The 12,912-nt window shown below is 43.8% G+C and overlaps 1 protein-coding gene across 1 annotated transcript in view; it reads left to right on the top strand.

The window, feature by feature from the left end:
* The window catches only part of dhx38 (DEAH (Asp-Glu-Ala-His) box polypeptide 38), a 33,205-nt gene that overhangs the window by 14,726 nt on the left and 5,567 nt on the right, over positions 1–12,912 (top strand). Inside the window, exons 20-26 of the mRNA XM_080729979.1 lie at positions 3,606–3,814; positions 5,370–5,524; positions 6,830–6,985; positions 7,109–7,243; positions 9,314–9,439; positions 10,212–10,307; positions 11,356–11,477. Coding sequence (XP_080586105.1) covers positions 3,606–3,814; positions 5,370–5,524; positions 6,830–6,985; positions 7,109–7,243; positions 9,314–9,439; positions 10,212–10,307; positions 11,356–11,477 — 999 coding nt within the window. The remainder of the gene's footprint in view (positions 1–3,605; positions 3,815–5,369; positions 5,525–6,829; positions 6,986–7,108; positions 7,244–9,313; positions 9,440–10,211; positions 10,308–11,355; positions 11,478–12,912) is intronic.

The raw sequence follows: 12,912 nt of genomic DNA, 5'->3' as shown, positions 1-12,912 counted from the left end.
TTTTGCACATTTGGTCATTCTTTACACCTGGGGGTCCCCCAGGGACCTGGGGGTCCATGAAGCTCCGGGGGTCCTTGGAGGTTGTAGTTTGGCAGGTAAGGAGTGTGTGTGCAAAATGTGGCATGGATGGGGGCAACGGTTGTGGAGATATGAGCAGGGCAAAAGTGTGACGTGTGACGTGTGCCTCACGGACGGACATTCTTTTACACCTGGGGGTCCCCCAGGGACCTGGGGGTCCCTGGAGCTCCGGGGGTCCTTGGTGGTTGTAGTTTGGCAGGTAAGGAGTGTGTGTACAAAGTAACCAGCCCATTTAGACCTGAGGCCGATTCTAAAAACACCAATAGAATTATATAGGTTACAACAGTCTAAATGGACTAGGATATCTGTCTAAACAACAAGAAATGGGTGATAGAAGGAATGAGTAGTGCGTGCGGTGGAATCTGAAGAGTTGACCTTTCAGACTGTGGTAGAAAATGGAGAGTGAGTCTGCAGTACTGACTGAGGGGGAGGTCAGAGGAGGGTGTCCTAGGGACAGACTTCCTGCTTTAGCAGATCTAAGTAAGGTAAGGCATGCCCTTGAATGCCTTGAAGGTCGTCACCAGTGTTTTTGAATAGTGAAGGGAACGCAGAAGGTGTGCAATTGAATAATTATGTCCTGTCATTCTAGTTCATCCTAACATTCAGGTATTTCTGCAGCATCCTGCAGAGGGCAGGGATTGAACCACCCATTGAAATGTGTGCGTCTTATTCTTCCTTTATTTAATGACTATTTCAGCTCACACAGGGAATGAAACCACCAGAAATACGCTAATCTCTGTTAAGTCTTGTATTTCGCGGAAGTCTTTATGCATCCTCTCGAATGCAGAAGACCAAATAAGAACATTGTGAGCAGAATGTTTTCATCCTCTGGCTGATGGAGATCAGCTTCCCCCTCAGACGGTGTGTCCTGGCAGGGCTCTGATCTGCGACGTGTCCAATTCTTTCAAGACCGTCAGAGGCAGGAACAGGAAGAGAGAGGGACATATTTTCTAATCCCCAGAGGATTTCATGCCGTTTAACTTTGTTTACAGTGTGGAAAATGTACCACAAAAGACCCTGTCACTGGATTCACCAGACCTTTCTCCCCCTGTCTTCCACATTTGGCTAAGTAGAGATGCAGTGTGTGACACTCGCACATGCTACCTTTTGCATCGTTAATGAGCTGGGGTGCTTATGAAAGCTAGCATGCCATGAAATCCCCCCCCCCCCCCCCCATCTCACCCCCCATACACACAGAGAAACTAACTGCAGATCTGTGAAGAATTGGTTTGCGAGCAGAGCCTGACAATGAGTAGAGCCGAGGGCTTTGACTGGCGGTTGATGGGTATATGCGGTAAATAGAGGGGAGAGAGTAAGCCATATTCCACTTGTGTGCATAATTTACCCACTCAAAGGCCTTCTTGGCTGTGACCACACACACACACACACACACACTCTCAAATGCCTTCTTAGCTGTGACTACACACCCACCCACCCACCCACACACACACACACACACAGACACACAGCATAGTTAGCTTCAACTTTATACAACCACACACTTAAAAATGAAGTGCACACTTGAGAGGGCTAACCCAGTAACTTGAATGATTAATGGTAACTTTGTCATTTCACTCTAAGGAAGGATATCACAATGGTGGCTCATCCACAGTACTTGGATAAGCTAGCATCCTACAGTACCTGTGCCTCTCCATTGCAATAGCTTTGTCACTCTGTAATAACGGTAATACATCGCGTTTTTGCCACCTAGAAAGAATTCCAACTGGGTGGTATGAAGTAAACTCATCCCTCTCTGTGCAGTTTGTTAGTTTATGATAAATGAACAAAAAATGCTAGCAGGTCATTGAGATTTCCTTCCTGTTTATTTTCTTGTCTCTCCAGGGATGGGACGATATGAAAATGTCATATCATGATTATTGTGACAAAAGACATCGCGTTTTACGATATTATTGCGATAATCAAAATCCATAATCCTGGGGCGGAACATTTGCCCAAAAATAGCCGATCTACAAGCTCACAATGCGTTGCAGCGCGTTGTGAGCTGGTAGATGGGCTATTTTTTGGCAAAGACATTTGATAGAGAGTGAAAAAAGTATTGTATATTATAAGTACCTTTTACCAATTATTACACCCTCCAGAAAAACGCGATTATGCGATCGCAGAATTTCCCGCAATAATCAATAAATGCCGCTGATTATGCGGGGGCTCGCATGATTTCACAATCCCCGCATATTCACCGCATATTTCGCATATTTCCGCGGAAAATATGCGAAATATGCGGGCATCGCTTGATTTTACAATCCCCGCACTTTTTCGCATAAAAGTATAGTCATGCTTCACCGTTCAATCACGTTCAGACACAAAACAGAAGCAAAACAATGATGCGCTGAGAAACACGTGGCTCCTCTCTCTCTCTGTCTGTCTGTGTGTGTGTGTGTGTGTGTGCCGTGCGATTGCGTGCACGCTGCACGTGAGAACTGCAGGCAGACAGAGAGAGAGAGATGCAGGCATATGTAGGCTATACGGTATGAGCGTTGGCCCTCGCCAACGTGACGCTAGAATAACACACTCTTCCTCGGTCCTCAAACTTCAAGAAACGACAAATTAAAGCTTATCCTACTTGTTTTGAGGTCTCCATTGTACTCCGTTTGAAACGTTGTGTCGTTGCCGTTCAAAGCAAACGAGCACCTCTCCGAAAAAAAGTAGCACGCAGTATTCCATGGATGGATAGGAACAGCAATTGAATGCATAACATTTTAATCCCTTTAGAGAGAGCAAAACCACATAAATAAACCAGAGTTTTGCTTTAGCAGTGAGCTGTATCCTTAGCAATCGCATAGGCCATAGGGTAATTATTTTTGCCTTGATGTAGCCCATTAAGGTAATTAAATTGCAGATATTTGACAGAGGTTTGCTTTTTTGCCTTGAAAATAATGAAAGGCAGTCAAAAAAATCTGTTTTGCATTTCTCAATTCACTCAAGGACCCTTAAATTCGTGTTTTGACTTCTTTGATGACTACTTAGTGATGTTGTGAGCTTGTAGATTGTCTATTTCCAAATAGCCAGTGTACTGTATATTAAAGTGGTTTAATTAATAGTTATCAATTTTTATTATAATATATACTGTACATAGGCTATAAATATGTTTTTAAGTTCCCGCATATTTCGCATAATTTCGCATTTAATCGCAACTTTCACAAGTTCCCGCATATTTCGCATAGTTTCGCATTGTCATCGCATAAATTCACACAAAAACCCCACATAATTCACTGCATAATCAAGGATTTTTGCCTGCAAAATCAAGGATTTTAGCCCGCATAATCAAGGATTTTTGCCCGCGTTTTTCTGGAGGGTCTAAATTATAGAGGGTTTAAGTGGTACCGGATATGCAGCTCGGCAAATAAAAGGTCAATTGACCCCAGTGCATGACGGACGACGATATCATGATAAATTAAATCTCCACGATACGATTATCATTTTATCACAATAAACGATAATATCGCTTATCGTCCCATCCCTACTCTCCATGTGTGTGTGTGTGGGTGCTCTCCTCCTCCTCCCTGCAGACTGTACACTCAGAGTGCCTATAAGAACGAGATGTTGACCACCACCATCCCAGAGATCCAGCGGACCAACCTGTCCAACGTGGTGCTGCTGCTGAAGTCTCTGGGCGTCCAGGACCTGCTGCTCTTCCACTTCATGGACCCGCCGCCCGAAGACAACATGCTCAACTCCATGTACCAGCTCTGGATCCTGGGAGCTCTGGACAACACAGGTCAGTGTGATGGTCCTATATCTCAGTGGTCCTCAACCTTTTTCAGGCCGTGACCCCCTAAATAATCACATTTTAACTGGGGATCCCCCAGAGCACTAAGAGTTGAGGCATTACATTTTTGTATAACAAGGTTCTATTGTGAAAATCATTTTGGGACCCCCTAAAATAATTTGGGGACCCCCCTGGGGCAGATTGAGAACCACTGCTATGTCTTACTGTCTGTGTGTGTGTGTGCGTGCGTGCGTGCGTGCGTGCGTGCGTGCGTGGGTGTATATGTAACAGTATACTGTATATACGCATACTGTACATGCAGTATACAGTATGTGTGTAACCTAGGAATAAACTTGGCTTCTTTCAGGATTAAGATGTGACATGCTCATGTTTTTGATTCGTTATTTTTTAAATTATTTTTTGATGATGCATAGAGATGCTGACGCCACACACTGCAGGCGGTAGCCTCTGTGGGGGGGTCCTGCAGTGATGATACAGAGACACCACAAGCAGGGCTGGAGCTGGGGGCTTAGTCGCTGGAGTAATTGCCTAGTACCTGATCCTGTGTTTGATTTGACTGGTGGGGTCTCATCTCTGTCTCATCTTAGCCCGATTCCGTGGGATTTAGGGATTTGGGGGTGGATGGGAGGGGACTTTTGACGGTACCCTGTATGGTGTGTTAACAGCAGATTATGTCTGATTAAAGCTTACCTGGCCCTGCTCTGCCTCTCTGCTCTCACCCCCCACACACACACACACACACACACACACACACACACACACACACACACACACACACACACACTTTCATAAGCCTCTTACACTCTTTCATCTAATCATTAAAATCAGTACAGAAGTTTTTCAGCCATGTTCACCACCTCGGTTTAGATAATCAAAGTATTCTCCACTGTCAGCGGTTTGTCCCTCCTCCGTCACAGTGATAGGCAAACGTTTATTCCATCTCCTCCCTCCACGCTAGCAGGATCCCTGTGGCCAGGAAGCCACTCACCCAAAGGATGCTCTAACTAAGGGGTCTTTAACGTTTTTAGGCCAAGGACCCCTTAGCTGAGAGAGAGATGAAGCAGGGACCCCCACAACCTGTTCATAGATTCCATATACTGTAGTTTCATTGTTTGACAGCACAATCATCAGTGTATTTTGGATTTATGTCAATTTGTGTTTTCAGATATTTAACCCCTTGACCCGTCAATACTTAATAAACTTGACCTTTCACCCTGTACTTAGTCTGCTCTTTTTTCCCCTCTACACCAAACCTCTTTGCCAAAAATAGACAATCTACATGCTCACATAGCCTTGCAGTGTGAGGCGTTGTGAGCTTGTAGATCTGCTTTTTTTGGCTAAAGTTCTCAGAATATGGATGATAGGGTTCAAGTGGTTAATATAAAAAAAGTTTCTATCACACAAATATTTGGAGGACCCCCTGTAGTAACTCTGAGGACCGCCTAGGGGTCCCGGACCCCCTGTTGAAGACCCCTGCTCTAACTCGATTTTTTGTTTGTTTTACTTCATTGTGTGTGTAACATGTAATTGTGTTCTCGTTTAGGTGCTCTGACACCGACTGGTCGCCTGATGGTGGAGTTTCCCCTGGATCCGGCTCTGTCCAAGATGCTGATCGTGTCGTGTGACATGGGCTGTAGTGCTGACATCCTCATCATTGTCTCCATGCTGTCTGTACCGGCCATCTTCTACAGACCCAAGGTGCTTCACTGACACAGCCACAGTGTCTTCTGCCTCAAATCCTGTTTACTCTATTGCAGGGGTTTTCAAAGTGGGTGACAGGGCACCCTGTGGTGCCGCAACAGCAGTCCATCATTTGATAATATTTGGAATTTATTTGAACACTTAAACATATATTTGGTATTATTTTAAACTTGAAGTACAGAATTATTTTCAGTAAGTTTTGACCAAAATGGTAATTATCTCAATGTTTTCCTTGTAACATAATCCCTAAAATATGCCATGAATATAAGGTACTGGGAGTGAAAATTATGAATGTCATGTAGGTAATATTATAATATAATGTAGGGGTGCCTCGGATGAAAAAGATATTTATAGGGGTGCCCTGAGCCAAAAAAGTTTGGGAACCCCTGCTCTATTGAGTCTTCCAAGATCCCATGCCTGTTCCCTCTACAACAAATCTTGTAGCTTCATATGGCTGATCCATAAGCTCACAACGCATTGTGGTGTGTTTAGATTGGCTGTTTTTGCTGAATGATAGCCTGTTTTTGCCAAATGTTTGCCTACATTCCCATAATGGGAATTGGGAACGCTAGGGTTCACATGGTTAAGGAATAACAGCATTCACTGTGTATGGCTGGTCAGTGTCACAATATAAATCATAAAGGACAGGCACAGTCTGTGAAGCACTTAAAATGAGGTGCTGTTTCTATGTAATTGTATTTTATGTGCTTAGTAATTTTGTGACTAGAATTGATCAATTGATTGTTACTCTGGACTCATGGAAGAATAGAGGGTATGCGCGTGACATCATCATCATACCCGGAAGTTATGCGGCCGGGAACACCTACTGACTGTCAAAACTACTTTCTGGCCTTGACAGCCCATACATCCAAACAGAAAAGTCCTATTTGATTGCATTAAACGACATTAAACAACGTTAAACTCACTTTGCCATTCCCTTTATGCATGCACATACCCTCTATTATGCAGTTAACATGGATTCAAGTTCTTAGACGCCATGACGGATTTTAGTCATTTGGATTAAGTAGAAGTCAGCATGTCTTCTATGGATTGTTGTGCAGCGAAAATAGACATTTTACGATTTCTTCGCCTGGTTGGCAGTATGAAGAACAGCAGGAACAATATTGCTACTGTAAAACATAATAATTTTAGGAATTTTAGGACCAATTAGGACATGGCCAATGGCCATACAAATATTTACATTTAGCTTTAATCCACGAGTTAAGGCAAACATTGTATCACATTTATTACCAGGCAATTGGTATGACAATAACCATGTGTGAACTCCATCTGCTCCTCCAGGGTCGTGAGGAGGAGAGCGACCAGGTCAGGGAGAAGTTTGCGGTCCCAGAGAGTGACCACCTCACCTACCTCAACGTCTACATGCAGTGGAAGAACAACAACTACTCTAGCGTCTGGTGCAATGAGCACTTCATCCACACCAAGGCCATGCGCAAGGTTCGTATAACTTGCCTTAATTTGACTGGCATTCACCTTATTGGGTGAAGCCTCTTGTCCAGATGGGATTAACACATGCATACTTAACACACATGCCTGTTTGTATATGGTTTGTTTGTGCAGGTGCGTGAGGTTCGCTCCCAGCTGAAGGACATTATGGTGCAGCAGAGGATGAATCTGATCTCTTGCGGCTCTGACTGGGACATCATCAGGAAGTGCATCTGTGCCGCTTACTTCCACCAGGCAGCCAAGCTCAAGGTACTTGAATGCATTGGTTGATGTATGTGATGCAGCTAACCTCGTGTCACCAGGCTTTCCACACAGAGGAAAGCCTGCAGATGCAGCAGAACTATTATCCAAATCAGGGGTTTCAAAATCAACATCATTTGGGGTAAAGAAATAATTAATATGTATGTATACATTTTCTTAAAACAACGCAGGCAGGGTTGTCTACCCAATGCCAACAAATGTTAGAAGGCAGTTATATACAATTGGAATGGTATCTGACTGATAGATCTTGATCGCATGACTTCAAATAAGATAATGTGTACCGATTTGTTTGAGTTGTAAGTTGTACACGCTGTAGAAGAAAGTGTGTTTTGAAAACAACGCTAAATGGTGGAAAATCAAGTCGGCACAAATAGCCGGGTGTTGCGTCATGACCCAAGGAATATAAGTAAAACGATTTTGATTGTGTGACTTACCATTCAACAATTATAGGTCAGAACATGAAGCGGGTTATTATAGCGCCACCATGAGGCCAATTCAAAAAGTTTGGGATGGAGGTTCTTCCTTGGCCTACGGGAGTGTGTGCAAATTTCATGGGACCCTGCATTCATGATTTGTGGTATTTTGTGCAAAACAGGCCCCTACCACAAACTTTGAAAACGAATTGTAGCCAATCTGAATGGAATCTGAAATAGCTGACAAATACCACAGACGTAATGTGTGCCAAGTTGTTTGAGTTTTGGTCAAAGTATGTACCAGTAGTAGGAAAAAGTGTGTTTTAAAGAAAACAGAAAATCTTGTTAGGCAGAAGTCTCTAGACTGGTGCTACACCAGAATGTTGCGTGCAGTACTTCATCAGCAAGAGTGCACATGTTACGAACAAGAATCTGTATGAGGGATTACGAAGCATGAGTGAGAAAATGTCAGCCAGGAGAATGAGACTAGCAGGACACTGCCAAAGATATCATGACATTATAGCACCACCATTTGGGCGATTTGAACACTTTGGGGCACGGTTCTTCCTTGGCCTATTGGGAGAGTGTGTGAGAAATGTCACGCTGATCGGCCCAACAGTTCCAGGATTAGTTGCTCACAGTCAGACGGACAGACACGGGCAAACGGTCTCGTTCCGGCCTTCGGCCTGGCGGAGACAGTGTGGCATTCTCTCTCTCTCTAACACTGGAGGCAGCAGGCAACCACCTGCTGTGCAGCACCTCCTGCGAGGGAAGTTGTCTCACCTTTGAGCGCAAGCACTGCACTGAAGACCGTGAGGCAGAGAGATTCCGGGACCTTGCAGGAGATTAGTCTAGTAAAAGACAAATTGAAGTAATGTATTGCCTTCTCTACTGCGGTTGACAAGAGCAATGGCGTGATTGGTGGTACATTTTTATCAAAGCCAATGGACGCAACCATCGGTAATTTGTATTTAAATATTTTGTCTGAAAATATTATTGGCCATGGCCTACCCAGCCACACTGAAGTCCAGGGGCTGTGCTCAATTGTTAATTCAATCAGAAACTGGACTATTCATGAATAAGCAAAGGAAGCCAGTGGCAGAGTTGACTTCATAAGTTTGCATTTTTAGTGGACACAATTAGAGAATAAAAAAACTGCACTGCAGAACCAATAAAAGGTTTTAATGGTGGTCCTGCATATTGGGTCAGTGACACGACTGGTTTCCAAAGCAATTAGACTACACCAGAGTAGTCAACAAGTATTACTTATAATTACACACTGCAATACATTATGTATTGTGTAATGTGACTGAATACTGTGACAGCGTTTGTGCTTTTCAGTGTTGCTAGCATGCATGACCCGCATGGAGTTCATGATTTTGATCATGACTTAAAATGAATTTTACACCCCTGATCTAAGCAGAATGGCATCTATTAATGAGATGAATGCATTCAAAAAGAAGATGCGAAAACACACATTATTATATTTGTTGTTTTGTACAGTGACATTTTAGAAATGTACAGCCTCACCCCTCCAATGACGTGGCCAGGTGCAGAGAAACATTGGCCTAGTCCTGGGGAAACCCATGCTCTCTCACGTTGATATTGTTTATTTACTTGTCTCTGTTTGTTTGTGTGTTTCCAGGGCATCGGGGAGTATGTGAATGTGAGAACGGGCATGCCGTGTCACCTCCACCCCACCAGCTCTCTGTTTGGCATGGGCTACACTCCAGACTACATCACCTACCATGAGCTGGTCATGACCACCAAGGTAAACAGACAGCAGACATCTGAAAACCTTCTGTTATTTGCATGTGACATGTTTCCATTCAGTGTTTCTGTGTGTACTGTATGTCATCGGGTGTTTGTTCTGCATGTACACATGCAGTATGTTGTATTTTGTTTAATCCACTTAGACAAACATTATTACGCATTATATTATGCTTTAAATATTGAAAATTTGCTGATATACAAGCTTACAGTGCGGCACAGAGTGCCGTGCTGCAAGCTTGTAGATCTGCTATTTTTGAATATTTTGACCCAATTCTATAAGTGTCTTCTAAATCCTTCTAAGGTTTTTTGAAAAAAAAAAAAAAAAAATCTGTCAGTGGTTCTCAAACCTTTTCATGTCAAGGACCCCCAAAATTATGTGTATTTGGCCGCAGACCCCCATCTCAAAATATCTAGTTCCAGGGACCCCCCAGAAGCAAAATTTGAGTTACAAACGTTCACTCTAAAAATACATATTCAAAGATTTGCACACAATTTTCACGACTTTTCAAAAAATAGCAGATCTACAAGCTCGAAGCGTGGCACTCGGTGCCGCGCTGTAAGCTTGTATATCTGCTATTTTTAAATAGTTAAAGCATTAAATAATTCTAGGCCTAAATGGGTTAATCAGTATATTATGCAGTTTGTTGTATACCTGTATGTGTTTCATCAATAAATGCAGTGTGTTGTATGTTTCACCAATGTGTGTTTTTGTAGGAGTACATGCAGTGAGTTGTGTGTACAGTATGTCTCACCGGTGTCCCTTCTTGTAGGAGTACATGCAGTGTGTGACAGCGGTGGATGGAGAATGGCTGGCAGAGCTGGGCCCCATGTTCTACAGCATTAAACATGCAGGGAAGAGCAGACAGGTAGGACAACATAAATACTGTTTTCTGAGGCACAATGTGACTTTCAGTATGCTGCCAGCGTAAGACTATTAAGTTATACGGCATAGTATGACTATGACAGTGTCAAGGGGAACACACACCAGACGCGGAGGCGGCGCGTCAAAACATACAGCCCACACCGGCGGCGTCAGACGTGCGCAGCCGCGTGTCTGCCGCCTCGCCTGTCGCGCCGATACGCCGCTGTTCTATTTTTCCAGCGTTGCCGCGCGGTGAACATGTTCTCCCATGGTTCTCCCCACCGGGGGAAATGGATGTGCTGTGTGGCAGCGTGCCGCATCCAGTTGGGGTTACCGCGCGGCACTTCACATGCGTCGATACCGCGACACAACGCTGCGCAGCTGCCCGCGTCCAGTGTGTGCTCCCCTTCACTTGCCAAAGAGAACAGATCTACAAGCTAAAAACACAACACATTGAACACAATGCAATTCTGGTGTAGAGCGACATTTATGGTGACGTATACATTTGACTTTAGTGCCAAACTCTACTCCAGATGCAATAGATACTTTATTTTAGAAGGTTATGCTAAGTACACAATTGTGTGTAATATGTAAGTAATAAAATGTCACTGCGGCTGTTGCCATGGTGGCGACACTGTGTAGTATCAGTGATGTCAGCATGCTCATCTCCAAATGTGGGCATTGTTTCAGCAAGCGGTTGTTACCATGGTGGCGACACTGTGTAGTATCAGTGATGTCAGCATGCAGACACAGACAGTCCGAGATGGACCGACATTCGGTAAATTAATAGTTGGATAACTAGTACATCTGCAATGGTTAGAGGTGGTCTTCCTACTCTTCCATTGAGACATCTAAACCCTGGTGTCAGGTAGCACACTGACTGGATTGGACTCTACATGCGCCACCAATAAAAGAGTATTGTCAGGAGAGTGAGAAAACGGACATAAAGATTGTGGCTTTAACCTATTCCTTCCTTATATTAATCCCTATTTTCTGTCTCAACTTCTCTTGCTCACCCACTTCCGTGCGTGTGTGTGTGTGTGTGTTTCCAGGAGAACCGTCGCAGGGCCAAGGAGGAGATCACCAACATGGAAGAGGAGATGTCTATGGCTGAGGAGCAGCTGCGATCACGTCGTGAGGAGCAGGAGAAGAAGACTAACGCCAACAGTGTCAGGTGAGGAAGGTTCCCTGTGCACCTCCATCCACAGTCAAAGTAGAAACCATTTAATTCACCTGACTTTCTGCCTCCCCCTGTCAGCACCACCCCTCCTTCTCTTCTCCTCCTCCTCTCTCTCTCTCTCTCTCTCTCTCTCTCTCTCTCTCTCTCTCTCTCTCTCTACTCCACCTCTCTCACTCCTCATGATGAGCTTTTCTCACCTCTGGTCCCTCCAGACGAGACAAAAAGAAATAATATTGACTCCTTGCTGACCCCCATTACTGCAGCAATTTAAATTGTGCCACAGCAGAGCAGAGAAAGGAGGAGAACGTTCATTTTCAAATTAGACCAAAAAATTAATTTCACACCCATCCTCAAGCTTCACAGGAAAGAAATAAGGTTGTAAAGAAAGAGAAAGTGTGGTGTGTGGGGGCTATTGTTGTTAATTAATCAGACGGTTTATCTTTCCGAGCTTGTGTGAGACCGATATGTTGAAAATAATCACATTAGAGCTTTAGGATTAAGAATTAGATTAAGCAGAGGAAGTTTGAAGTGTTATAATGAGGGTGGTCTGCTGTAGCGGGCTCTCCGCTGCTGCCTTTGTCTCCCGGCCGTGAAACGAAGACCCCCCCAACGTGTACACACTGTCCAGGATGCACGACTGCACCTGCTGCCTCTCACACCTCCTTCAGACCAGCAGCAGCAGTTTGAAATACAAAGTGGGCCCAGTCATTGTTATGAGATTTAATTGTCCAGTGTTTTCTGTTGAGAGAGACTACTGTATACCTATAAACCACGTAGGGCTGCACGATTTTGGGAAAATATCTAATTGCGATTTTTCTGACTAATATTGCGATTGCGGTTTGATTCGAGATATTTATATATTTATTTTAAGGTAGGATAAGTGATAGTTATTTGGTTAAAACAAAATGTTTCTTGTTAAAAGGTTGATATAATAAATTATTTTAACCAAAGAAAATCACTTCACTACCTTAAGTAAAGCTTCCGTTGTGTGGAATACATTTAAAAATAAATTGATTATTAGTAACTAGGCTAATTGGCAATCGTGCAAATGGTTTGATTCAGTTCAGTTATATTTCCAAAAGATTCCCTTTTATTTTGCTTTAGCAATATAAAACGTTTTTATATTCAGGAAAATATCAGTACTAATGCCTCTCGTTGTCAAGGAGTACCGTATGTCGCTGCCTTCATCAAGGCAAAATTCGTCCGGACGGAGTCTCCTGAATTTTTACCCCATCTCCTGCCTTGCTCCTGAATGCATCTACTCTGTTCGGGGGGAGGACCTCCAGACCCCCGTTTGTGGAGTTACACGCCCCCCTCAAACTACCCCCAAATAATCTCCTAAATTCTGACTGTACAATGTTGACAACCCTGGTTCTGGGGACGCACATTTCACTTTCACTTTCAGCTTACGACAAACGGGAGCATTTAC

This window comes from Nannobrachium achirus (assembly GCF_963921795.1).
Source record: "Nannobrachium achirus genome assembly, chromosome: 7".
Classification (NCBI taxonomy): Eukaryota; Metazoa; Chordata; class Actinopteri; order Myctophiformes; family Myctophidae; genus Nannobrachium; species Nannobrachium achirus.
Note: the sequence above shows the minus strand (reverse complement) of the source record. Positions and strands in the feature narration are given on the sequence as shown.